Raw genomic sequence first — 27,854 nt, 5'->3', positions numbered from 1 at the left:
TGTAACTATAAATGGACCGGCGCATGTGTTTCTCCTCAGTGATCAATTATAAACGGGGAAAGCCTTGTAACTAAAAGTTGCAGCTCTCTCTCTTCCTCTCTCACTCTCTCTTTCTAACGAAATACTCCCTTCTCTTTCTTTTCTTTCTTCCCCACCACCAGGACCGACCAACAGCACCTTCTCTTGGGGAAGCAGCAGGTCTGCGGAAGAAGAAGTTTTCCCAAATCCTTTCTTAACATACATAACTATATTATACACATTATAATAGAGGGAAAGGGGACTACGTACTGCTGAGAAGTAGTTGATTCATTAGAGTCTGCTGTTGAAGAGTTAGAAAAACACCGTCAAAAGTCTTCTCCACATTCATTCCTGTCTAGAAAAATAAGGTATAGTTCATTTTCTTCTACACTGATTTTTTGTTACTGGGCATAAATAATCCCCTATAAAACACAACTTTATTCAACTAATCATTCAAAAATTGCATGCATCAATCAATAATGGGTGCGCCCCGTTAGTACTGGGTTTTTATTTTATTGTTCTCTTCCTCTTCAAAAACTTGGATTTTCTTCTCAAAATCCTTATAAACGCAACTAATAATAAAACATATTTTATTATTATCTTTTAAATATTTTGGCCGTCAACACACAAACAAATAAATTGAGTCTGGCCTACATTTGTACTCTTCCACAAATTTTCGTTAATTTCTATCAAGAAATTATTCTTATTTCCCCTTTGGGTGTGTCACAAATTGCATTAAAGGTAACCGAAATAGTCCATCACAATAAAAAATGATAAATAGATCGATTTTATTTGAAAGGGCATATCGGGCCCAATATAAGTCTCATAAACCAAATAAAAGTTTTAAACTATAGTTAAAATTCTTCATTATCTTAACTCATCCCGCAAATTTGAATACAAGACCTATAATTGACTCGAATATGTATATGAAATATTAAACAATTAAATTGGAATTTTCTTAATTTTTGTTCCAGATTGTTTTTATGTTGATGGGCAAATTATATTTGGTAGGGTCCCCATTTTTTGATTCCCTAAAAAAGATGATCCAAATCTAAAATCTCCGTTACTCCCTCCCCACCTCCCTTATAAATTCATAAAATGTCTGTTTTTGTGAGGGACAAATCTGGTATCTGACAAATACATAGATTTAAATTGTAAAGTAATTAAGAATATAGTCCAAAATACTTTTTCTTAAAGAAAGATACACATTATATTTTCAAAACAAAGCAAAAAACCAAGGATTTGTATTCTTAAATTTATTCATTTGAAAATATGAAGCCCATTTTTTGATCATTCTCATTCTAAACTAATCCATGTGCAGCTGTCGGGCTAAACAAGGAGAAGGATAAAATTGTGAAAGTAATCAATGTAAAAATCAAGTTATAAATTTGTGATTCTTGATTATTAAATATCAAAGAAAATATATTTTTTTTAATACAATTCTTTGATTTTGCATTTTTATATTATATATATTTTTTATACACTATCTACAAAAAAAAACTGGACATTTCTATTAAAGCCCCTGTACCGGATGTAAAAAGAGAACAATTCCTGCTTTCCTTAACCTCAATTGGGGAGTCAAAGTCGATTCCATATACATACATAGAAAAACCCCATGAGGGCTGACTAATATTATATACTTTAACAAATTAATTTATGTATAAATATGTAAACCTTGTATATATATTAGTTATATAATAATGTAAGGTCTTTGCAGAGTACTAAGTTGCATTTATGTCCAGTCAACACTAAAGCAAACTATGAATTTTCTCAAAATTGAATCTCGTAAAATTTCTTATTGGATTGAGACTATGTGCTCCTGATTGTTTTTACCTCAAAAAGCTTGAAAATGGCCTAAATTATAACACAAAATTTATGCTTAAGATGTGGTATATCTTCATTTTACAACAAAACTATAATTTTTAGCATTGTGAAGTAAAATGAGAAATTTTTTTTAATAATTATATGTCATTTTCTCCGAATCAGAAAATGACAGAGAAATAACTAAAACATTTTTGAATTTGGATACATGCATCTACAAACTTAATTTTCTGCTGATTTTCTCTTATTCAAATCTTTCAATGAGAAAAATAACACCAAGTCGTGTAAATATTGTAAAAACTTATTTTTCAAAATAACTGTTGACCGCAAAAGAAAGACATTTTAGGCCATACTGGTGGTTTTCATGCTTCTCAAGCAAAAATAAATATGAATTCGCAATCTTCTCAATCCAAAGGCAAAAAGGTTTTTTTGACAAGTAATATCATCATAATATGTATTTTACAATCTGATATCCTAATTCTATTAATAAACAATTCTGATCGTTCCTTCGGACACACTGCAAATTACACTTAAAGGTCGCCAAAATAACCTTCCATAATTTAAAAAAAATTAAACGATAGATTCTAATTGAAAAGGCCCATATTGAGGCCTAATTTAAAGTCTCATAAATCAAATAATTTTTTTAAACTATAGTTAATACATTATTGGGATATTTGCCTCCATCGGGAAATAATGAATATTAAGCCAAAAATGACTGAAATATGAGTTTTTTATGAAAGAAAAATGATCAATTGAAGTATTTTGTTTTCTTGATATTTTTGCAAGATTGTTTTTATGTTGATGCACCAAATTTGATATAGGTTTAGTTTATCATTGTATAAAGTACGTTTCATTAGGCCTCTTCAAATTTGACGGGCTTATATTTTTATTATTGACGTTTTGGAAAAACGCTGCTAAATTTATATTATTATATCCTTGTTTTAATTGAGGATTCTCAGAGATTGATGCTTTAGCTGAAGAAGGGATTTGTGTAAGGAAAAAACTAAGTTTAGCAATTAATAACAGGAAAACAGTTGTTGCAAGTGCTTTTTTTTTTTCTTTTTTTTTCCGTTCATTATTTGCTAGGTCTCCTTGTTGTTAACTTATCTCTCTGAAGTAAACATTCTCACATATCTCTGGTGTAAATTAAATTAAAAATGCATAGTAAAATAAATATATCTAAATTTAAATATAATTATACTATTTTCTCTGCACTAATGCTATTTTAAATATAGAAGGTTCTCCTCGTTATAGTAGTAATTCATTTTCAAAATCATATATTAACAAAGGTTTTAATTTCATAGTTCTATATGTCTCACTCCTGTCTTCTTTTTGCAGTCTTAAAAAATCCCACCTCTCCGGCTATCTCATTGAAAGGGGTACCAAATGAAAGCTAATAAAATTTTCTTTAATATAATTGTAAAACTTGCAAAAATTTCAACTAATTAGTTGTGTCTTTGAAAAACGTCAACAATAAAGCTCTTAAGACAAGCATAGCCAAAGACCAAAATCTAAGCAACTGGTCTATTTAGTTAGTTTAGACTATGAAAATGGGCATATTATTAGTTTACATATGTTTGATAAAATAATTGTAATTTTAACTAGGTTTTTTGAATAGAAAGGTTTAAATTAAATCTTAAACATACGTGCCTGGAAATATAAATTAAAAAGATTTCAATATATAGACAGACACCTTGGTTGCCTATAGATCTGTACAACATTTTTCCTACTTTTATCATCTTGATTGCTCATATCATTTTAATGCAGATACGAGTCATTTTCTGCATTAAACAAATTACAAAGAGTAATTTCACTCAAAGAGAGTGTATGAAGTCATGTATTTATATAATACGTTGTGTTCATGTCGTGAGGATTTGTAAAAAGTTTTAACCCAAAAAATGTCATGAAGAATTTTAAATAAAAAAGGTACAGCTTACTCGTCACGAGATAATGGAATATTCCAAGAGTAATCAATATATTAATGATGAAATTTTTGACTTTTTTTCATGAAAATCACTAATTAATTATGAGTATATTGTTGTGCATTAGATAATCATACAATGGTCCATCACATGGGCATCTCTATCTATATGAATAAAATTAAGAGTATGCCTGTATGCAACAACCCCACAAAATAGCGAGCTACGCCGCAGATACTTTCCTACTCACTTTTTTAGAGCCTTGGATACCGCTGATAGGAACTTGAGCATCATCCTGGCCATGTCAGCAATTGAACAATTTGGCTATTTCTTGAAAGCCGACTTCAGGTGGTTGACAGACGCGGAAGGTTTCCACCCTTCTCCTGGAGAGTGCATTAGGTCCTCCACGATCTTCAACCGGATGAATACATTGTAAATCGTATTTTTTCGAGGGAGCTCTGAAACCTCAATCCTCTTCTCTTACTGTGTACTCATGGTGAAGACTAGAACAATGTCTTTCTTATGAATGGACAGCAAATTTTATGTTCTACAACATTGTTTATCGGAACATTGTAAGAAATGACTCTTAACCTCCCAAAAATTGCATAATAGAGATGAGTAAATAACAATGGTTGGCCCAAATTTTTTTCCTTCTTTCTAAAGCTGTTCTTAATATTATTTTATCCTTCAGGAGATAATGTCTAAGTATTGAGTAACTACGTGTGAGTGTGCACATAAACAGCAGTGAGTAATACTGAGGATTCTCTTGGTTATTAATTTTGCATATTTATAAAACAAAGTTTGTCTGTTCGACGACACCTAATAGTACAATGTACTATCCTAATATTTAAAGAAGGGGTTTTATGATATGTAAAAAATGTATTTTTGTAAAATTATTTATACAAGTTGCTCCTTGACACAGAAAGTTAGAGGTATTGGAAAAGTCCTTATATTGCCAGTCCAAGTCTTGTCCTTAAATATTGATATCGAGTCCAATTAGAGTCCCTAGAAATATAATGAGCTCATTTCAAGTCCATAGTTATTACATAGGATCCAAGGTTTTTATTGAGTTCACTATACATATACTAGCTATGAAGACCAATCGAGTTGGTGATCGTAACAATCGAGTTCAAGTAAAGACAATAACCTTTGACGATGAGATGAAGTTGATTTAAGGGTCTTGAGTCCAAATCCTCATCTCTGCAAGATATAAGAGTAACACAAAATATGCAGTGGTTAAAACAAATCAAGTTTTAAGATAAAATAATTAGTATTATTATTTGATGCAATGTTTCTTGGAGTTTCTTAAGTGTATATAATTTTTACAATGGAGTGTTTTTTGTTGTTGTTGTTTTTTACTTATTACTGCCGTAACTTTTAAAATAATTCCTCAGAGACAAAGAAATATTCTCCCCTATTGAAGTGTATATACATAATAATTTAATTTAATAGATTTTCTAATATGTGTTTTATTAACATATACATATATATAAACAAAATATTCCACCCTAAATAAATATTATATACATATGTAGTAGAGTTTCTCATTTCCCGGGAACTTTCTTTTTGAGCAGGAACCGGAAAATATACTTTAAGAAGAAAAAATAAGTATATTCTCATTTTCCTCATTTCAACATTACCAATTATAGTGTACCTTGGGCAGGCTTGAGCACTCCTAAATGTTTAAAAAGCCTATTTATAAAAGTAATAACATAACGGTGTTGAGAATGCTGAAAGCTAACAACACCCTTGGTTCACAGGTTGTCCTTTTAGATCTTTATGAATTCCATAACCTGATCCGATCCACAACAAAGAAAAACTTGAAGAGTAAGTAATGAGACGCTGATTTTTTGTGTAGCTGGGAGTTGTATAATTGTGAAATGCACAACTCCAGGAGCGTCCACCGGATTATATATTTGTGGGCTTGGTTATTGGAAATTTTTTGAAAAAAAATCCAAAAATTATTATTATTTTTTTTATAAATTTTATCTTTTAGAAAAAAAAATCAAAAATTTAATTTTTAATTTTTTTTTTTCAATTTCAAAAATGCATAGCTATTCATAAAAAATTAAATTTTTGGAATAATTTTAAAAAATTGACTTTTAAATATTATATTTTTTGGAAAAAAAATCTAAAATCCACAGCTGTTCACATAAAATTAAATTTTAGAAGAAAACAATTTCAAATATTAAAAGTTTTCGAAAAAAAGTTCAAAAATCCACAGCTTTTTTTAATTTCAATTTAATTTTTTGGAAGAAAAATTGAAGAATTAATTTTATTTTTACTTTTTGGGAGGCTACAGCTCCTCCAGCCCACCACCTGTGTACGCCCCTAAGCTCAATCCCACGGGCTAAAAGTCAACACTAGCGCATAGTATTGTGTTGGTCCCTATTTAGGACTTAAGATTGCAGTCCCGTTCGGCTCAGTCCTGTGCTAATACCAATCCTAAAACTTATAAAGTTCGGCCATTAATCGCGTTACTCAACTTTATTCCTTCTTTTTTTAAATCAATTCTAATACTAACAATCTTAAGGACCTGTCCCAAAGGCCTGCATGGACTAGTCCTAAGTCTGGACTAGACAGATTTAATATGGACTCACACATCACTAGGTATGCATAAACAATTACCTAAACCTTACATGTATTATGAAAAAATTAAATGTAGGATTGTGCAAGAAATCCTAGAGAAACAGGATCCCGAGATGCATAAATCCTATTTTATGCTGTACATTGTATATATTATCATTTATCGTTAAATCGGGCTGATGGGCTGTTATGAAAGGCTAAATACAAACGTTCATGTACATACATATATTGTATTATACATAATATTAATATTATATATAACATAGAATGGGAAAATTCTATTAAATTTAATTACTAAAACAATTATTACCCCTTAATATTTTGTTAAATTTTGTAAGTGGTTTATATCTCTATATTATTTATATACATAAGTGTAGGACGTAGATAGTCGATTTAGATATACATATATTTATATCACTAACATCAAAATGGACTGCTTGTTTTGTTTGTCAGCTGTCGATTTTTCTACTTTTCATGCTCCATTGCTCAATAATGTTTAATTTGCGATTCCGATTCTTATTTGTTACTTTCGTAGGTTATGAAAAAAAAATACACCCCTTTAAAATAAATTAATTTTGGCTTTTTAACTGAAAATTTATAATTTAAAATTTAATTTAATTTTTCCAAAAATTTAACTTTCTGTAAATATTTAAGTATTTCTTAAATTTTACGGCGAAAAATTTAATATTTGATTTTTTTTTCTTTTTTTTACAATTTTTTAGTTTTTATTATGAAAAATTCGGTTTTTGGGAATTTTCTCAAAAAAAATTAATTTTATAGGAATAGCCATATGTTTTTGAATATTATTTTTTTTAGATAATTTTTTGTGAATCGTTGTAAATTTTTTAAAGGAATTTAAAATCAAATTGTAATCTTGATTTTTTTTTTTTGCAAAAATTCAATATTTGAAGTTTAATTTTTCAATTTTTTGCAAAAAAGTCCCCTTAAAATATAATACTGTGGACGCCCTTGATAGTAAAATTGCATTTTTAACCATGATTTAAAATATTAAATAATCGGAATCCGTAATTTTTTACTAGAATTGCATCGGCATCGAGATTTTTTTTTTTGGAATCGTCCTATCACTACCATAAATGAAAAAAGTGATGCATATCTTACTTCCATATTGAATGTTTTTTCTCAATAAAGTATAATCAGGTAATACTAATTATTTGTTACTCTAAATAGTTCTTGTGCCTTGTTTACTTTCTATGTATTCTACTACGCATAAACAACAGATGTGCTACCTATAAAAATGTTTGTATGTATATACAATGTACCCTACATATTTATGTGTACTTACATCAACTTATAAAAAGTGGCCGTCAACACAAAAGCAGGCTAGAATTATTTTTCTAAAAATCTACCTTGGATTACCTTTGTATTCTTACACAAATTATCGTCGATTTCTATCAACAATATACCCTTTGAGTGTACGACAAATTACACTTGAAGTAGCAAAAATTCACTGTCACAATAAAAGAATGTGAAACAGATATATTTTATTTGAAAGGGCCCAATTCGGAGCCAATCAAGTGTCTCTTAAATCAAATAGGTTTTTAAACTATAACATAATTTCTTGGGTATCTTCGCTCATCCCCCACAAATTTGATGCAGGGGCGTCCACAGAGGGTGGACTGGAGGGGCTGTATCCCTCCCAAAAAAAAATATGGAATTTTTGTGTTTTCTTAAACAAAATTTTGCCATTCCGGCAAATTTTGGAAAAAAATTAATTTTTTTAAATATATTTTAGAAATTTGTTTCCAAGAATTTTTTTTTTTTTGAATGGCTTTGAATTTTTGAATTTCTTTTTCCAAACAAAAAATTAACTTTTTGTGAATAGTTATCAATTTATGAAATTTTTTTTCTAAAAATGTATTATTCTGTGACTGTTTATGGATTTTTTTTTTCTAAATAGTTTAATTTTTTGTGAATAACTATGGATTTTGGATATGTTATTCAAAAAATTTAATTTTGGGATATTTTTTCAAAAAAATCCCAAAATCAAACCCCACCCCCTCACCCTAAAACATATATATATATAAACCTGCTATAATATGTCTAGGAAATATTTGGATACATCAATATGCTTATATGAAGTTAAAAATCAAAAATTGGGATTTTCTCTTATTTTTTTGTTCAAGATGGTTTTATGTTGACGTACTACATACTATACAGTTAATTTATATTCTAGTATACTGTATATATATTGTATATGCAAATTAATTATATAGACTAATTAGTCTTGCAACATTTAACTTATTGTTTTAGTCTTATTTCCAGCCTCTAAAGTCAAAAAGTATCATGCTTCAATACATAAAAGAATAAAGGTATGATTATATATGTTATCCTTTTTTTTTTAAAAGTTGAATTGCCCTCAAAAGAGTCTTTGGCAGCTTCGGGGTAAGATTTACTGCCCTAACCCTTTGAATACGATCCTTGAGGTCGGGCCTATCTTCCAGGCTCTTTCTAACTCGGTAGATAGTGTGGCGGTTGGCCCTTAGCTGCTCGATGATGTCTGACCTGTCATGTTTGGCATGGATCAAAGTTGCAATCCCCAACCTATTTTTTCCATCTTTGTCCAAAAGTGAGATACATTTCTTTGCAATATCTTGTTTGAAAGATAATAACAATAGCTTTCTATTATCGTTTGCAAATTTATAGTTAAAATTCTCTGCACCTCTCAAAATATAGTTAAAGAAGTGATACAAGCCTTATTCACTACGAGGTATTTGTATAGATATTATCTTTGCTTCCATCATTCTAAGAGATTTGGGACTTGCTTACTTGTCTACAGTGCTTCTGATCCACCCTCCCCCTCAGAGTTTTGATCATTCCTCACACAATTACCTTTATTGTATCTCACAACCTTTTCTTTCAAAAGAAATAGAAAAAAAAGGTCCAAAATCAGTTGCTACATAGTTAGCCAACTCCTCCCAACCATGGAAGGATTATTAAATAGTTACAATTAACTTAAATTTCAAAGTATTTATTATTTACTATCTCATCCCAGAATTTCTGGGATCTCAAAATTGAATAACTAGTGTCATAGGATCTTGATGTAGGACACTTTCCCGGGACACAAAAATGCTTAGTAATCGTATCTATGTCATGAAATCAATAAAACGTCTACTTGTATTTATTATAGATTAAAAAAGTAAGTTTCAAGGCATTCTAATTAGGACATAATTTGAAATATACGGTAGAGTGACAGTCATTTTACGAGTAATATGTACATTGTATACATATATAGAATGAACTATTTATGAAACCTTATACAAAGCCATTTTTTTTTTCAAGTAAAAGCTGAGTTATAAAAGTGTTCCTTGCTCCCCATATCATAATAATAACTAATAAATAATATTTCAAAGAAATCAAATATTAATATATAATCTATTACATACATACATGAATTCATGACTTGGAAATGACTCTACCGTACAAACATGTATCAGAACATGACTTCCCTTGTAGTATGTACAACACTGAAAGAAAGAAAATGGTATAAACAAATAGACCGGAAGAGTTAATTAATATTGAAAGGTTCATAAAGTCAGTTAATTACTCTCTCTCTCTCTCTCTCTATTTTACTTCTCTAAAGCCTCAAGTCCAATCCTGTGGTTTTCGTTCCATCCTATCTAAAAACAATTCATATATTGAACCTACCTAAAAATAGGCACATATCACTAATATACCTGTCCTTTATGCTCTTTTGAAGACCACCTTATCCTAGAACATGGAAGTAGTTGGCAGTGAGGCCATGTGAACCCCCAATATTGACCCTCACTCCCAGATCATAGGTAAAATAGAAAGCGTACACCGAGCAAAAGCAAGGAATTTGTTTTGAAGCCGAAAATTACTTGACCAAAACAATAAAAAATATAGTTATTTATCAATCAATCGCTCCAAATCTTGTATGGAATCATCCTATACTTCTATAAAAACTGAAGAGATCCACAAAGAAAATTATAAATAAATACATTGAGGATCGAACATAAAAATATTTGAAGAGCCCTCTATGTTGTTAAAATACCTATTTATTACTAGTACATACAATTTGAATGTTTTGGTCAACTATCACGAAGTCAACTTCTTATTCAAATCATTACTCTATGTTTTTTTATCTCTATTTCCAAGATTGACAACGTTTTTATGCCCTTGAATCAGGGCCGTTGACACAGGAGTGGATATTTCAGTGAGGAAAAAAATAATGCGGCAGTAGAAACATTTTTATTCACTGCAAAAAAAAATTAAGAAAATTCCTAGCGTCAACTCTGCCTTGAATACACTCCCTACAGTATAAAGATCATATCTAAGCCCCCTCCAAATCCAAGACTATGAAAGATCATGATCAAGACCACGGTGTTACTCCCCTTATATAAAAATTTATACTGTATTTTTTTGTCAACTGCAATTTTTTACTTCTTCTCCCCCATTTCAGTGTTATGAACGTCGATTGGTTGAATTCCAATTATCTCTTGTTAAGTAGTGAACAATTAACTTGTATGAAATAAGACCTTAAACAAGTGCAAGACTTTTTATAGCTGCAAACAGAACAGTGTTTATTTTGATTTTTCAAAGCTGTTACCATTATTTTTTTAACCTTGACAAGGGGAGCATCTAAGTATAAAATAATCACTAGTTTGTGAAAGACAAAAAGTAAGCCTGAGGATTTATCGGTGGTTCCAACAGTTGGACTCAGAGAAGAATTGAGGATCGACATCGCAATAATTCCTGTCTATAGCCTTGCTAGATATAGAGAGGGATTTGTGTTTATTTCTTCATCTCACAGCTGCTCGCAGCTAGTTTAATGAAATAGCTGCTCTCCTCTCAAGGATTCTTCAAATTGTTGAGATTACCCTCTTGATTTCTGGTTGTTGTTGTTTTGTTTTTTTCAGCAAACCAGGAGATCATATTTTGTATAAACTCTAATGGTTGGTATCTAGGTATTTGATCTTTTTCCAACGTCCAGGAACAACGCACCTTTGTGATCTCATTGTACTGAAATTTTTTATAATTAAGTAAATTATAATTATAATAGAATGGAATAATGAAGAAAAAACATTTTACCTCTACTTTGTGGTTAAGCTATTTATGTACTTATTTGCTAATTGTCTATTTTTAAAAGATAAATAAAAAAAATATATTCGTTTGTCATGATGAAAGATTTGTTTTTCCCCTTTGCACATTCATTAATTTACATGATATTGCGGACATCACACAACCTTCATATTTTATGACCATGGTCTTTTAGTGGCCATTCTTTATACATATCACATATTATGAAGATTGTTTATTTATATTAATGTACAAGGTGGTAGTCGTCTAGAATTAGAGTAATGAAATTAAGAGTTAAGACTGCAGTCCCATCCAGTTCAGTCTCAGTCCGGTCCAGTTCAGTTCTGCATATAAGTTCTAAAACAGATCAAGTACGGTCCATGATGACATTCCTCAACTTTATTTCTTCTTTTTTTAATCAGTTCTAGGAATGATAGTCCGAAGGACTGATGAGACTGGACCCAAAAAATAAGTACTCACTTAACGCTAGGTGCTAGATAGTGGTAGAAACATCAACATTATATAATTTGACTCCCCCCCCCTCCCCCACCATAGAAAATATTAGTAACAATCCTTTCAACTGATCTTAGCCCCCCCTTAACTTTGGAAAACAATGTATGGCCGAGGAGGAAGCCAATACAGCTCCAGCCACAGGAACTGAAGATTAGCCAGAAAATTGTTTGGAACGATTTAAATCGGATAATCCTACTATGTTAATTTTATTGTTAAAATAAGGCGAAAAAATAAGTGCTCATATGCCGGTCCAACAATTTCCATTATTTTATTCATATTACCAGAACGCAATTGTTGGATCCACAGCTTTGCTGTTGTATTCGATACTGTATTGGGCCTATAAAAAACCAATTTTTGGCCATCTAATCCGCCTTTTCACCTTGGTCATAGCGATACTGAAGAATGTATATGATTTTTTTCTTTTTTTACATCCTTTTTGGAACGCTGTAACAAACAACTGGCATCACCAAACACAAAACTGTAGATTAAGTTTTTTAAAGCGTACGCTTAACCTTTAAGCAATTTAAGGTTTTTTTATGCAAGTATTAATCTTGAGATATAGCTCGCTAAAGACATCTTGGAAAAAACACTCAGAACTATCCACTTAACTTAATATTTATGCTACAAATTTGACTTCCGAAACAGGCATTTCCTTGTAGTTGTTGTTGTTGGTGGTGGTAAATAATAAATATAAAATATAAATATTGAAGACACTAAAAAAGGCACTAAGTCAGTAAGTACTTTTTTCTGTAATAATGCGTTTGCGTACTCCCGCTTTTCATAGTACATTTTTATAAAATTCCTCTTCAATACATAAATATGTACAATGATACTATTTTTTATTATTTTTTTACTTAATGTTGTGTGTATATGTGTGTAATAGTACTTAGTGGTAGCTCCTTTGAGAAATCATAGATTCATTTGTAGTTTAAATGTACATGAGAAAAGACACACAGCACTTAAAGTCTCCACAATCTATAATCTATTTTCCTCAAAAAAATAGGAAGTGAAAATTCAAACTATTGAACTACCCTCAAGTTTCTATAATTAAACAGGTAAGTTGCCATTGTTGCTCTTGTTGAGCTTATCTGTCTTTGTTTTGCAAATTGTTCTTATTATTGTTGTTGTTATTATGTGGCATCATTATTTCCTCATCAGTCAATTAAGGAAATCATTCACCGAAAATAAATCAGATAAGTTTTGTCTTCAAACTATCTCTTTATTTTCATATATAAAGATATTATGTTTAAAATTCTTTAGAACACGTTGTAGCCTGTATATCATAGGCACCGTTAGGGAAGAGAGGGGGGCATGCCCCCCCCTCAGATTGTATGTAACCATAGACATAGAAAAATATAGAGGTTACAAGGATTTTCAATGGACAAAAAATTTCAAAAATCCACAGTTGTTCACAAAAAGTTGGGAAAAAAAATTATTAAATTAAATTTCAAATATTGAATTTTTTCAAAAATAATTACAAAAATCCATAGCTATCTACAGAAAATTAAACTTTTTGAAAATAAATTTGAAATGTTAAATTTTCTAGTAAGAAGCCAAAATTTCTTAATTTGGGGGTGGACCCCTCCAGTCCACCTCCTGTGGACGTACCTGCATAGCTAAGTGAGAAGCTGAAGACAATGGAACAGTTTTTTGCTTACCTTGTCACCTCTATATATTTCTTCCCCCATGTATGTAACCCCCATCATGTCCCGTTTCAAAATTACCCGTGACTAGGGCCGCATTAATGCAAGGACTAACCGGATTGAAGCCCAGGAACCCACTGATGAGTTGAAAATTTGTATTTTTTACTATATATCAATGATTAATTAGCTAAAGCGGCCTTGACATAAGTAAATAAGTTTATATTGTATGCAGATAGGGATTATTGATTATTTTAGTAAGAAGAAGGGTAAATGATTGAATGAATATAGGAGGGATTACCTTTAGAAGAATATCCCTTTCAAATAATCATTTTATTGCTTGCAGAGTTTCAAGAAAGAGGACTTTTTAGTAGTTTGTATACTGTTTGCTTTTCTCCTTTTACCACCAATGAACAAACAAAATATTATTTGATCGATATAATTATAGTTTTATGTATGTACATATCTATCATAAAGTTCCTTAATTCATTTGCAATGGTACTTTGTGGTCAACTTTCACAAGTGTTCATACTTTTGTACATCATTGCATCCCTAGAGTATTATAACAATACATACATCATGCTAAGTACGTAGACATAGTGCATGTTAGTAGCAACGTAACCATAGAAGCCAAGGGGCCATTACCCCCCCCCCCTCTACCACATTTACAGAATTTATATAGTTGTCGGAAGAAAATAAATCGTATTGTTTAAGAAATTTTAAATGTTACATTTTTCGGATTTTTCTTTTTTTTTAATTTGTCTTTTAAAAGAAAACTCGTCAAATATGTAAAATTTTCAAAAAGGCCCCCCTTTCCCAAGAAAAAGAAAAGAAAATCCTATTCACAGCCCTGCTTCCCACAAAAAATCCTCTATACACCCCTTATGACGTTACTAGGGGCGTTGCTAAGTTTAATCATTCGGGGCTTAGCCCCAAAAATGATTAATATCTTGATATAATTACTTATATAAATAAGTTTATTTCATATATACGATAAAATAAGACGGACTCAAGTGGCACTGGAACCATAGGGTTCAGGAGAACATTGACCCCACCCTCACACTTCCTGAATTTTTATAGTTATCACAATAACAAAAATTTATATTGTCAGAAAAATTCCCCTTTTTTATAAGATTGTAATTTGTCTAAATTTAGTCTCTTCTGAAAAATTTTAACTCTAAAATTTAAATAAATTTTTTTTGTCTCTTCTAAAAAAATATTGCCAAATTTTGTATTTATTAAAAAAAAAACAAGCTTTTTAGTCAATACCGTCAAAAAAAGACCAACGCAGCAGCTTTTTTGTTGGAGGGGGGCAACAAAAAACCTGCAGACGCCCCTGATGACGTTACCATTTTATGATTTATAATTGTTATAATTAAGGGGGGGCCTTACAAATACTACATTCCGCGGCCGGTAGGTAAGTAGTTGCCAACCGGGGGTCTCGAAGACCAATTGCTCAGCAGTGCATTGTCGAAGGGTCCGCTAGTGTTTTACATAAATGCTCAATAAATATTTGATTGAGCATATTTAAGATATTATAAAATACTATAAGGCTCCACAGAGTTGGAAATGTTGTGAATCACTGCCTGGTAAATGCTGATATGATATTGCGTGTATATTAATCCTAGAAGCACGTTCGTTACTTTCTCAGAGTTTTTTACGATGTTATATTTTTTTTTAGAACAAATACTTTCCTAGATAATAGATTATATTTATATACATAGTCTAAGCGATCAAACTGCTTTAACACGTTAAGAACGTAAAATAATATATTAGATTTGTCACTGACATACCTTGAAACATGCAATATCTTAATACTTTCTATTTCGATTTTTGGTAGAGCAACGGGTAAATAGAATTATACGGAATCTTCTCAATTGTCGCTGAGTCTTTAGGTCGATTTTTGGTGTGAAGTTCTATCAATTACTTACTTAGGTACCTATGTGCTTGTAGAAATATGTATATAATTTATTCACCTTGCATTCATAAATCGTGAGAATTTCCTTGGAAGAGAAATTCTTATGCTGTCCGAAAAATGCTTTAGGCCGGAATGGTGAAGAAAGAAAGAAGGATCACCCATATAATTGATGTATTATGACTTAATTAGCCAATTTAATTGTGTGTGAAAATCAGACTTTCTCCCAGTTAATAAGACTATAATTTTTATTTTCTTGCTAAATTTTCATGGAATGTCGAAATAATATCTATTATTTCCATATTACAAATGATATTTCCTGGTATGAGACTCTTTCAATCGTCTATGAGAAAAATACAATCGTTAAGAAAAGGTACACACTTACAAATAATGATAAATAGAACAATATAGACATCAAAAATCATTGAAGCAGTAAAATATGAAAAATCATGTTTAATAGCAGTAGTAGAGAATAGAAATCTTTTATGAGTCACGTGATATTGTTCCGATTTAACGTACAAGAGGATCAAGATAATAATAATTTATAGTATAATCGTGGCACACAAAAGCAATCTATAATTATTTTTCTTAATATTGAGTTTGTATTTTTTGACGAAATATCACATTCTTATTGACCCCTTTCAAATTGCACTTAAAGTAGTCAAAATTGATCGTCTCTATAAAAGAATGAGAAATTGATCGATTTTATTTAAAAGGGGCCATATGCCTAAGTCTCTTAAATTAAATAAAGGTTCTAAACCACACATACAATTGGTGGGTATCTTACTCATCCCAGTAATTAGAATACAAAGCTAAACATATTTATGAAATATTAGGCTGGACACAAGTATATGAAGTAAAAATTTATTGGGATTTTCTCGTTTTCTTTATTTTTGTTGAGATTATTTTCATGTTGACGCACCACAACTGCTGCTCTTTTATTGTAGCAGACTGGTCCTTCAATTCAATCTTTGTAGGCCGTGTCCCCCTTTCCTCAGAACGTTCATTATTTTAGCGGGCTTTTTCATTGTGAGAAACATCAGTGAATGAGGATTGAAAGTAAAGTGAGGCCGTGATTTATTGAGTTCGTGAGAAGTTTTAAAGATCAATACAAATAGAACTGGATCAAGATAATTAACAAGTCGCATCAATCTCGCACAGGACCCAATAAGAGTTTAGTGTGTCGCTGTTGTAGTAGCACATTATTGGTGTTTGTTTACGTTCAAAACTCCCTCCCATGTTTTTCAATTCAAGACGATGAATTTGGGTATTAATAAGTAATATAAATAACTTAATTAATCAGCTTTATAACTAAATAATATAAAATATATATGTATGATTTTGTTACGTTCTGTACCTAATGAGTGTTAAACTATGTATTACGTGCTTAGGGTATAGAATATTTGATATCAATTATCTTTTTGTGGTGTGTAATTACTAATTTATAATGACTTTGTGTGTGTCTGAATCATGCTTAATATCAAGGCATATTCACTTTAATCACATCTTGGGGGGAGGGGGGATCATATTACGTGAACATGAAATTAATTATTCTTCGCCATCCAGAATTATTTCCATAATACGGCTTATAGTGGGTTACATTATACATATAATATAATAGTTAATACAATACTAAACTTACAGACGTTGTGAATGTTCCATGGGAAATTGTTTAAATATTATTTTTAATTATAATAAGGAACATTTTTGTTTTTCGTGGAAAAGTGAAATTTCCTTCCGGAGAAAGGGGTTAGATTCATTATTATTTAAGTATGTTTATATATGTTAACGTGTTTTTTTAATTATAATAATCATCAATTGTTTAATACATAACTAAACATCAAATTGTATTTTATTATCATTATAATTAACATACTATTAATGATATTGCTGTTACTTGTTAAATACAAATCATTCACTGTAACAAATAACTGTTTTTGTAATAGATTTTTAATTTGGATGATTAATTAATCTTTAAATATGTCTTCCATTAAATCATTTTAATTCTTATGATTGTTTCCTTCGTTCGTAGGACAGACGTCATGTCAGTGATGAGTAGTAGGAGAGGAAATTTTTACCAGGATGACGAAGAGGGAGCCATTCCTGTTCTTGGATCTAATCGATCTAGGCCACGTGAGTAAAGTTTATATTTTATCATTTACCTCATCTTTAATATTCAGTTCAATTATTGAAATATATAGTAGCAAGTTTTTATGCCACTAAATATATATTTGTCACATCTTCTTTTGCACGCACACTCTTTTTGGATTTGTAATGGTTTGTTCTTATTTAATTTGCGTTTCACAATCACACTTTGTGTAAGTAATTACTTCTTATGTCATCTCTTATTAGAATAGCTATACATTGTATTTTTTGTCAACACCATATTTAATTTCATTTTGTATATATAGATTATGTGAATGGTGATTTTTTTGGGATTGTTGTGGATGATGACTACTGTGCTTCACCAATTTGTTCATCAACGGACTCAATATGTTCAGAGAGTTCGTCTAATATTCTAGGAATAGGGGACGATCATGATAAAGAGTTGAGTATTGTTTTTAATTTTTAATTCATTGTCTTTTCTCTCAATCTTGTATTGTTCTTTCGACTAATATTCCGTTATACTTTTTTCTTATTCCTTTAATTTTCTATTAGCATCATGCGGGGAAGGAGAATACCTAAGTAAGAACCAATACTTTCAAACCCAGAGTAGTTATATAAGTATGGGACATGTTGAATTGATAATTTTCATTTGATTTTTTTTTATCATTTTTAATTGAATATCTTTCATTAAAAGATATAATTTAATTTTGTTAACTTGCAAATTCTATTTTTGGACTAAATTGTAATTGTGTCATTTTATAATGTCTTATAGGACAACCGGAGACAGTAGCCAAATGAGGGCAGTTTTTGGGTTGGACGCCACGGTAGCATCTGTCGATGAAGCCAAAAATAACGAATCTTTTAAAGAAGCCTCTACCACCTTAACTTCTCTGCAGTCCCTCCCAATATTTTCTGCAACGTATGAAAATACTTTTATAAAAGGAGGCAGTATTGCGAATGATGATGGAATCATAGTCGGGGATATACTAATACGCAATGGAGTTATTGAAGAAATTGGAGAAAGTTTAGATATTCCTGAAGATTCCGAAATTATTGATGCAAAAGGAAAGTATGTTATTCCCGGAGGAGTTGATATTTCAGTTAACTTAGGCATAACTGATGATATAGAAGATGGAACTAAAGCAGCTCTTGCAGGAGGTACAACTTTTGTCATGGATTTAATTGTTCCAAAAGAAGATCAAACTCTTACAAACGCATTTGATAACTATAAAAATAAAGCAGATAATGAATCTTATTGTGATTATGGCTTTAGAGTTGCTATTCCGCAATGGGATAAAAATGTATCTGAAGAAATGAGTCGCCTGATCGACAGAGGAGTAATTTGTTTTAAAGCTTATATGTCAGATTCAATGAGTCTCTCCGCAAATGAAATTATTGAATTTCTCAATAAAGTTAAATCAACTGGTGCCATCGCACAAGTACACGCTGAAAATGGTGAAATAATAGCTGAAAATCAAAAAAGATTGGCAGCTAAGAATATTACAGGTCCTGAAGGACATCTTATGTCTCGACCCGAAGAAGTTGAAGAAGAAGCTGTTAACACACTTATTAGCTTTGCTAAAGAAATAGTGGTTCCCATTGTAATATCTGGAATGAGTGGTAAAGATGCAATTGACTTAGTAGCTCAAGCCAGAGATACTTGCAAATTTATTGTGGGAGAACCGTCAATCTCAGCTATGTGCGTCGATGGTAAGGGAATTAATAATAAAAACTGGAGTCATGCAGCTGGTTTTGTTACCTCTCCTCCTATTCGTGAAGATTCTTCTACGTCAATGAAATTATGGAGCGAAGCCATCAATGGAAATCTTGAAATTATTTCATCACATCATCACACGAACTCTATTTCAATTAAGCGCTCTAATGGAGGTGATCAGGATTATAGGAATATATTCCCTGGAGTAAATGGTATTGAGGAGCGTTTAAGTCTCTTATGGGAAAAAGTTCATTGGGGAGAGTTGAAAATTGAGGATTTTGTCAAAATTTCAAGTTCTAATGCTGCTAAACTTCTTGGAATCTATCCACAGAAGGGAAGAATTGAAAAAGGCTCCGATGCAGATATTACTATAATTAATCCTAAAAATATTAAAAAAATATCATCTAAAACTCAAACGAGTACTAAAAGTGATTTCAATATATTCCAAGGAATGAAAGTTCATGGTATTCCTGAAGTAGTAATTCGAGGAGGACAAGTGGTTGTCTATAACTACGTTCTTTGTCAAGAGCCGTCGATTGGAAAATATATCAAGTGCTCCCCCTTCCCTAAGTATATTTATAATCATGTGAATGACTATGAATCTAGCTCCAAGTATGAAAATATTGAACGTAGCGTTGAGAATAACGAGGAATCCTTTTTGACAGCTTCATCTAATTATAGCCAACCGGATGACTTTGGACTTACTACACCTCGCAGTCATAGTGATGCAGCGCCAGTTATGAACACCAGACTCGGTATTTATCAACGTCCTGTAAGCGCCCATGGAATTAGAAATCAGCAAGATTCGACATTTTCCTTGTCATCAACTAATGATAGCGAAAAGAAGAAGCCAGGAGTTAAAATCACGGCTCCATCCGGCGGCGGTTATTCCAGAGGATTTTGGTAAAGATGTGCTATTAATGTGTTGGAAATCTACTTTCTAAGTATCTATGAAATAATGCATTTATACCAATTGTGCTTGATCCAATACTTTAACTGCCTAAAGTAATCCAATATCAATTGCTTATATTATTTGTTTTGCCCAGTTTAAATATTTATGTATTGGCACAAAATACAATAAAAATTACTGTGAGTTATTAGTGTACTTTCAATGGTTTATGTTCTCTAGATAGTTGCGTTAATATAATTATTTAAGAAAAGCATTATTTTATAATGCATGGAATAAAATGATAAAAATAAATTATAATTAGACTCTAGTGTTTTTTTTATATGTATATAAATATATTATCAAGAAAACGCTTAAAATTAACCATCTTTAACGGGTTTGACAAAAGCTTTTTGTGCAGCTACTTTTCTCATAGCAACATTCCGATTAAGAAGCACTTCACCAACTTCATTCCAAATAAGGTTTTGTTCCTCAATAGGAATAGTGTTCTTATAGTCTCTTAATAAATCATACTGAAGGTATTCATTTCGCCAGCCTGGATTCAGCTTCTCATAATTTCTTTCAAGACGAGCCTCTGTTTGCATATCCATATGACCAATTTTAAAACCCTTTAATTTATCAAGATAAAGCTCCCACCTTCGAGTCCATGGTCGTGGGTTAAGGGTTATGACTTCATCATTAAAATGAGAGTAGGAACCCTCTGGTAGTATGAGCGGATCTGTGTCGAACGGAATAGTCGAATATTTGAGAGGTGCATCTCTTAGGTAATAAAGCTCATCATCAAGGCGTCTTTCCAGTCTTAAGACTTCGATTTTATGTAACACAGGAGAGTAGAGATCATACATTATTTCAATGCCTTCTCCATCAACAACATTACGAAGTATCATCCATGCTATAAATAAAAGAAAATATAAATTATTAATTTAAGTCTTAATAATGTGAATCTCTTGAACCTTCTCACCTCGGAGACCCGTTCCTCCTCTGTCCATCACTATTCCAACAAATTTATTGAGCTGAGTATTCTGATCTGAAACAGTGACAGACACAACTGAGCCGACATAGAACTCAGGCAGCTCAGCGACTTCTCTTCTCCTTAGCATATCCTGCCGAGCGAGTTTTTCAGCCAATGCATTTCGAAAATTAGGATCTGGATCCGGCAAAAACTCAGGAAAAGCAAATCGAAGACTACGATATTTCTTGAGTGCTGTTGTTGATGAACAAGAGCGCTTTAAACTATTGAAGATAGCACGAGAAGCGAGAAACATCCTCGAAGCATGAGATCCTTGAATCACAAAAATAGTGCAGCCAATGACGGCACCAACACACATTGTTGTTTACATCTGGATATAAATCTACGTCACAAAAAGGAAAAAATGAAAATCAATATTCAGTGACCGAATAGATTTAATTATTTATCGAGCTTATATCCTTACAATTGAGGAATTAAATTGAATTGACATTAAATCCACTTAGTTCCATGTACTCTGTTGATGATATTTATGGCTAATTTGTGACATCCATACCTGATTCATGCGTAGACACGATCCAATATATTTTGAATGGGTTTGTGGCTGACGAGGTTGAGTGACAGAGCTAGGATTTTATGCTACTCTTTGCACAATCAATACAAAAGAAATACACGTCGTGCCCTTCATTAATTCTATTCGGTTCCTTATCAATTATCATATATCAATCCACTACGTCTCATCATCATCATGTCAGAGGAGGAAGTTCAAGCCGAGCCTCAATCAGAAAATGACTCTGAAAACGAATCTCCTGAGGATATCAGTTTTAGTGCATCCAAAGAAAAGGCTCTTAACGCTCTAAAAACAGCTGAAAAGATCGTAAAGCAAGAGAAGGTTCGTCTCAAGGAGATCCGTCGAAAGAAAGACAAGTTTTACAAAGATCAAAAAGAGGTAGAACACATCATTTGACCTTATTCCTTCATCATTATTAATTTTTCTACACCTTTTATTTATAATTAGGCCTCCAAACGAAAATTGCTGGAGAGCAGCGTGTTGGATGACCTCCCTTCTACGGGAGAGCTCGAGTCGCCCTCTCAAACAGAGTCATCTCCTTCTCCAACCATCAAACATCCTAATAAAATCACTCGCTTTGTACAAGATACCCAAGAGCCCATTCTGATTACAAGGTCTACAGACTTTCACGTTCGTTCATCCAGAGATCAAAACAAGATCAAAACCCATGCCTCAAAGACTGCTCTTGATTTTAAACGATCCAAATTATTTTCATCAGATATTCGCAGAGTGTCCACCGAGGATAGAAGGCGTGGAGACCAAAAATATATGGTGGGCCACGTTGAGGCTACCCATTAATTTTTCTCTTATTATTATTATCATGTACACAAACCATAATTAAATATGTTCTAATTATAAAATATAAAAAAGACTTCATTGTACATTTGATCTATAAGTATCTCGGGTAAGAATTTGTATTACCCTTAAAACCACTGGGCCATTTATTAAATTTGATTGTTTGTTACACTTCCTCTACTGGTCTTGAGAAAATCCTAATTTTGCCACTTTGTATTTAGGCATTGAATGAAACAGGTTTTTCATTTCCCCATGTTTCATATTATATTATACATACTATATATTAATACAAAATATATCATGTCTCAGTATAAATATATTTACTTCACTTAAAAACCTATTACAGAATAAGCGGAGTTAAGGTAAACTAATTCCACCTTTTAGCTCAATAAACTATTTTCAATGTTAGCTACTAAACGGGAGCAAAGGGTTATCCATTACAAGGCAACTATTTTGTTCTCCCTATATGATTTTTCATAGTATTTATCATGAATTATGATTCGCTTAGGAAGGAAATTCGTAATAATGCGCATATTTTGCAATGATATAATAAAAAGATGCAGAAGAATGAATATGGGTCTAATAAACCTAAGGTAAATGAAGTAGAATACATTACGTATTACTGAAGGAGACTACATCCACATTGCATACATGTTGAGAGACGAATGTATTTATATTTAAATAATAATGAATAACGGCTCACTAAAAAGGATCACGAAAGTGTATGGGTATGTATAATTTGATACAATGCATTCCTGACATAAACATATGACATTTTTAACATATTTTATAAAAACAATACGATCAATCAGGTTTTTAATTAATCCAGGAAAGGAGGGCCACCACTTCACATACAAACTAAGTTCTATGTGGCCATTCCTATACAAAGCAATGGAAAAATGAATCCACAGAGATGATAAAATTTGAATTGGTTCTAGAGAAACTAATCGAATGAAGGAAGGAAGGAAGAGATAAATTAAACAACTCCAGAGACGGCAGCACCAGGCCCTAGCAGTATTTGTCTTTGCTGTTGTTTTTCCGCCTCAATGATCCGCGATCGCTCTGATTCGATGATAATGGGTAAGAAAGTAATTCCAGCGGATGAGAACACGCCCCAAGACACAACTTTGCTCATAGTCAACATCCATTTAGCGGCATTGACGCTGAAGGAGCAGAGGTTGGAGGAGGCCAGAACAACTCCGGCGGGGAACATCTCAGTCAAAGCTACGATTCTTTCAACGAGGCTCTCATCGTCAAAGTCGTCCTCCTCGTCCTCGTCTTCATCCTCTTTGGCCTCAGATACCTTTGCGAGCGACATACTTGAGATATTCTCTGCTGAAGAGGGTTCATGGGTTGGAGGCGCAGCAGGAGCAACAAGAGGAGGAGAAGAACGCTTCACTTCTTCTACTTCTTCCACTTCTTCCTCTCTTTTTAAGAGTTCAGGGCTATCCGAGGAAGGAATCTCCAGGATCTCAGGACTAGAGTCAGATGGACCAGGAATGTCTTCCTCATCTTCATTCACCTCAATAATGGAGTCATTATCTTCGTATTTCTCATCTTCCGTAATAATAGACATAATGTTGGGATCAATTCACTTTGAGTCGTGAGAGTAGAGGATCTTTAATTTACAGACAGCCGGGGCACAAAAAAAATGAGATCTCACGCCGTTACCTTGCCTATATTACACCACGCAACCTCTCATACAATAACAAAAGCCAAAAAATACCCAAAATCAGTTGGTAGCTAGTTAGCCAATTTTCGGCCAATTCTGCTAACTATGGAAGTACTATTGCCTATAGTCTACTTGGTATAGTACAAATCATGGTTGAAAAGTGCTCAGAGCTTCAACCAAATCAACGTTCACAAAACTGAAAGAAATAGAAACATCAATTCAATGAGTTCTAAAACTATCTGGAGGACACAAGCTCTGGGTATCCTGTATAAGTTTGTTCGTATGTCATACTTTCTCTTTCTATCTCGAGATTGGAGACAGCGACAGAGGAAAGTTGAAATTAAACTCTCACAACCTTTTAACACGTAAATAACTTCGGTACGTTATGCGAAGGAACGCGAAGTGAAGAGAATAATATTTTGACGGATAAAGATATGGATCTTAACTTTCTCTAGTTATTCGGATAATTTGCACTCGGAAGGGTCACGAAATTAAATAGAAGTTGTGTGGAGGAAATTTGGAATTTAGCTCATATAGAGTATTTGAAAGAGGATAGGGTAGGGGTTCTCTCGGAGGCCATCCGTTAACTGAGGGATGAGGCTGGAGGAAATCATATCTAATTATGTTAGACATAACGATATTTTCTTATATCTATCATGAATCATGACAGTTGAATTACTTTCAGGAATACTTTGCGTGGGATTCGTAGTAGCTTTTTTTTCTTCTTGTTCATCAATAAACTCGGATAAGACTGAATTCAAAGCCTAATTGGAGTATTTTTACCTTTAGTTTACAGTCTATAATCATGATCCTTATTCATACTTAATTATTTGGTACCTAATAATAAGTCTTAATATTATATTACATTAATTATCATTTTTATTTTGTTATGATTCTATCGATCATAATTGTTGGAATAAGTTACAGGTAGAAGTAATTATACAATCATAAGAGCTTTTACTGTATATTTCTATAACTAACAACTATACAATGATAGTAAATAAGCAATAACTAAAAAATTAACACGTCTATTATTAATAATGTCATTTAAATGAAGTCACTTATTTAAAAAATATGAACAAATCAAATTTTATTATAGTAACGCTTACCATCACAATTGTTCGAATAAGTATTTGTTTTTTACTGGGAACAACATTCATTTCTGACGATTGGGCAGCCTATCACAACCTTGGGAATGAGTTATATATGGTACACTTTACTGTTGTGCATAAGTATAACTTTGTTGATCCATTAATTGGAGCTCATACTCAGACGATTGAGTCTTTGTGGAGTCATCTCAAGGATATGATGCTCAGACAGTTAGAAGTAATGAATACCTCTAGAGAACTTTTTTAGACATCTCTCTACGAGTATATGTGGAGGAAGTGTCTCAAGGATATTAGTTCTTTTTATTTAATTCTTGACGACATTATGAGTCAATATCCGATATGAGGTTCTTTCATACTTTTTATTAATTTTTTTAAAAATTATCGAATAAAATAACTCGCAATCCTTTCCTTCATCCGTCAAATATTCTTCACTTCGTGTTCCTTCACTTGATGTACCGAAGTCATTTCCTTATTATTAAAAGGTTGCGAGAATTTAGTTTCAACTTTCATCTGTTGTTATCTCTAATTTCGAGATAGAAAAAGAAAGTATGACGTACGGGCCAACTTATTCCGGATACCCCAAGCTCTAATCACGCAACATGTTGTGGTGAAAAACATTATTTTTGATGATAAATTAATAAAATCCTACTTGGTGAACTTTGTACAATTATAAGGAAAATATTAGTCGCGTAGTTGTAATTTTCTCTCAACATCACGTGGTATTTTAAGCAAGCCTTCCATTTTAGTATGATATTTAAAATCCTAAAATATTGTTTTTGAGCAAAAATGAGCCAATGTATACAACTCAAAATCAAAGTAGATATATGTTAAAGGGTTTTCTAAAGTAAACTTTAAAAAAATCAATAAATAATCATTTTAAATATTGAATTTGTCCTCCAAAAATCAAGTGTCAACTTCAAATCGGTTTTATACATGATTATGTTATATGTAGTAAACTTCATTCAAATAATATGAAGTATTATATCCTCCATTGAATATTAATGTAATTAATTCATAATTAATGATTATTTGTATTTTAGGGATAGAAAATGGCATACAATTACTGATATCCCCAATTCAAGAGTTCAGAAAGACAAAAAAATCTAGTTGTAAGTAATTACAATTAATTGATCCGAGAGTTAGTAAAGTCGCATGTATTTACGCATGGAGTTGAATGGATTTGGAATTTGAATAAGTTTTATTCAAATAATATGAAATATTTCCCCATTAATAGAAAGAGTAGAACAGAATTACAGACTGTATTTCTACGCTTTTAATAAAATATCACATTAATCAAGGAAATCTATAGTTAGCCATAGACTTCCTTACATTAATGCAGTAGACTTAGTGAATGTCTACTATTATAATGTAATTAATTCATAGGGATGAACAAGATTCTTATATTTGATGCCAAAATAGAACCAATTGGAGACATTAGTCAGACTGTATCGATTTTCTATATTCCCATTCATGAGCTTAATAGGATCAAAATAATTTAATTTTTACTAACTAGGTACATCTAATTCCCAAGAAGTAATAATTATGGTTGATGAGTGAGCCGGGAGTCAGAAGTGTCACATGTATTTTTTACCAGAATCGGTTTGGAACACAGAGAATCTGTATATTGATCTACGATTTGGAGTCACAAATTTTAAAATAGCTGCAGATTCGGACCAAGGATTTCTAAATATTATAGATCCAACCTCCAGAAACTATTTGAATCGTACTCTTGAAATTAAATTCAAATTCTCAGTCCCTAAAATAATGAAAAACATAAAAAATTTCATTAAAACTACACATATCTAAGAATCAATTATTCTTAATTTATAAATTGGAATAATCTTTTGTGGTTTTGGCTCTAAATCCAAACCATTTGAATTCTGCGACTCCAAATCCATTTAACTCATTGTATAAATACACTTTACTCTACCGACTTTATGAATTAGTTACATTAGGATCCAAAAATCAATCGAAGACTAAAATTTCATATTTTTACTTAATTATATAACTTATTATACAACGATCTTGTACAACCCCGAACTGAAGTTGTTAATTTATTTTAGAAGGACCAATTCATCAGTTTAAATAATTAGTTTGATAATATTTTGAACATTTACGCTATAAACACTTTAAAATAAATCTACTTTGATTTTGAACTGAATAAATACAGTCAAGCTATCCTTTTTTGTTAAAGTACAAATTTTTGGGATTTCAATTATTATCCCAAAGAGTTGCTAAAAATACCACGTGATGTTTGGAGAAAATTACAACTACGACAAATATTATAGCTACATAATTGTACAAATTTCATGAGTTTACCAAGTCAGATTTATCATCAAAATTGAAAAAAAAACGCCACAAAAAATAAATTTTGGAGGCATATATAACTAAAGTGCTTCCAAAATTTATTTTGTGGGTCGTTTTTTCTCCATTTGTATTTTAAATTACAGAACCTCTTGATTTTGATATGCAGAATTGTTGAAGTTTGAAGGTATAACCATTTCAATCCCTTCGTCACGTTTTATCTTTGATATATATATTAT

The 27,854-nt window shown here is 31.7% G+C and overlaps 4 protein-coding genes across 26 annotated transcripts; 2 read left to right on the top strand and 2 right to left on the bottom strand.

The window, feature by feature from the left end:
• Nucleotides 1–151: 151 nt before the first annotated feature.
• On the top strand, nucleotides 152–20,491 carry LOC121114416 (dihydropyrimidinase-related protein 2). Of its 23 annotated transcripts, none has more exons than XM_040708380.2 (5): nucleotides 155–386; nucleotides 17,503–17,603; nucleotides 17,972–18,017; nucleotides 18,129–18,155; nucleotides 18,349–20,491. In XM_040708380.2, exons 2-5 carry the CDS (start codon nucleotides 17,513–17,515, stop codon nucleotides 20,195–20,197), a joined length of 2,013 nt encoding a protein of 670 aa, XP_040564314.1. In that variant the 5' UTR covers nucleotides 155–386; nucleotides 17,503–17,512; the 3' UTR covers nucleotides 20,198–20,491. The 23 variants fall into 23 exon arrangements, with proteins under 23 accessions (XP_071742981.1, XP_040564314.1, XP_040564308.1 ...); XM_040708374.2 differs by having other exon boundaries at nucleotides 231–386; nucleotides 17,882–18,017; XM_040708381.2 differs by having other exon boundaries at nucleotides 272–386; nucleotides 17,503–17,788; nucleotides 17,882–18,017.
• Nucleotides 20,385–21,544, bottom strand: mRpL19 (mitochondrial ribosomal protein L19). Its single transcript, XM_040708382.2, has 2 exons — nucleotides 21,159–21,544; nucleotides 20,385–21,089 (listed from the first exon to the last, which is right to left on the bottom strand). The coding sequence occupies exons 1-2, from the start codon at nucleotides 21,523–21,525 to the stop codon at nucleotides 20,557–20,559; spliced, it is 900 nt and encodes a 299-aa protein (XP_040564316.1). The 5' UTR covers nucleotides 21,526–21,544; the 3' UTR covers nucleotides 20,385–20,556.
• Nucleotides 21,545–21,587: 43 nt separating this feature from the next.
• LOC121114419 (uncharacterized) lies at nucleotides 21,588–22,845 on the top strand. The gene is made up of 2 exons (XM_040708384.1): nucleotides 21,588–22,113; nucleotides 22,183–22,845. Exons 1-2 carry the CDS (start codon nucleotides 21,913–21,915, stop codon nucleotides 22,531–22,533), a joined length of 552 nt encoding a protein of 183 aa, XP_040564318.1. The 5' UTR covers nucleotides 21,588–21,912; the 3' UTR covers nucleotides 22,534–22,845.
• A 402-nt stretch (nucleotides 22,846–23,247) lies between these two features.
• On the bottom strand, nucleotides 23,248–24,481 carry mge (translocase of outer mitochondrial membrane 22 homolog mge). Its single transcript, XM_040708383.2, has one exon. It carries the CDS (start codon nucleotides 24,104–24,106, stop codon nucleotides 23,507–23,509), a length of 600 nt encoding a protein of 199 aa, XP_040564317.1. The 5' UTR covers nucleotides 24,107–24,481; the 3' UTR covers nucleotides 23,248–23,506.
• Nucleotides 24,482–27,854: the final 3,373 nt, after the last annotated feature.

Source organism: Lepeophtheirus salmonis, chromosome 3 (genome assembly GCF_016086655.4).
Source record: "Lepeophtheirus salmonis chromosome 3, UVic_Lsal_1.4, whole genome shotgun sequence".
Classification (NCBI taxonomy): Eukaryota; Metazoa; Arthropoda; class Copepoda; order Siphonostomatoida; family Caligidae; genus Lepeophtheirus; species Lepeophtheirus salmonis.
This window is presented reverse-complemented; position numbering and strand designations above follow the sequence as displayed.

Bases quoted from the DNA above. Each gene is read 5' to 3' on its own strand.
- mRpL19 (XM_040708382.2), bottom strand. From the start codon at position 21,525: ATGTGTGTTGGTGCCGTCATTGGCTGCACTATTTTTGTGATTCAAGGA. The intron at 21,090-21,158 runs GTGAGAAGGTTC...TTTTATTTATAG, and splicing joins AGGAGGAACGGGTCTCCGAG to CATGGATGATACTTCGTAAT.
- LOC121114419 (XM_040708384.1), top strand. From the start codon at position 21,913: ATGTCAGAGGAGGAAGTTCAAGCCGAGCCTCAATCAGAAAATGACTCT. The intron at 22,114-22,182 runs GTAGAACACATC...ATTTATAATTAG, and splicing joins TTTACAAAGATCAAAAAGAG to GCCTCCAAACGAAAATTGCT.
- mge (XM_040708383.2), bottom strand. From the start codon at position 24,106: ATGTCTATTATTACGGAAGATGAGAAATACGAAGATAATGACTCCATT.
- LOC121114416 (XM_071886874.1), top strand. From the start codon at position 17,131: ATGGGAAATTGTTTAAATATTATTTTTAATTATAATAAGGAACATTTT. The intron at 17,241-17,502 runs GTATGTTTATAT...CTTCGTTCGTAG, and splicing joins TTAGATTCATTATTATTTAA to GACAGACGTCATGTCAGTGA. The intron at 18,156-18,348 runs GTAAGAACCAAT...AATGTCTTATAG, and splicing joins CGGGGAAGGAGAATACCTAA to GACAACCGGAGACAGTAGCC.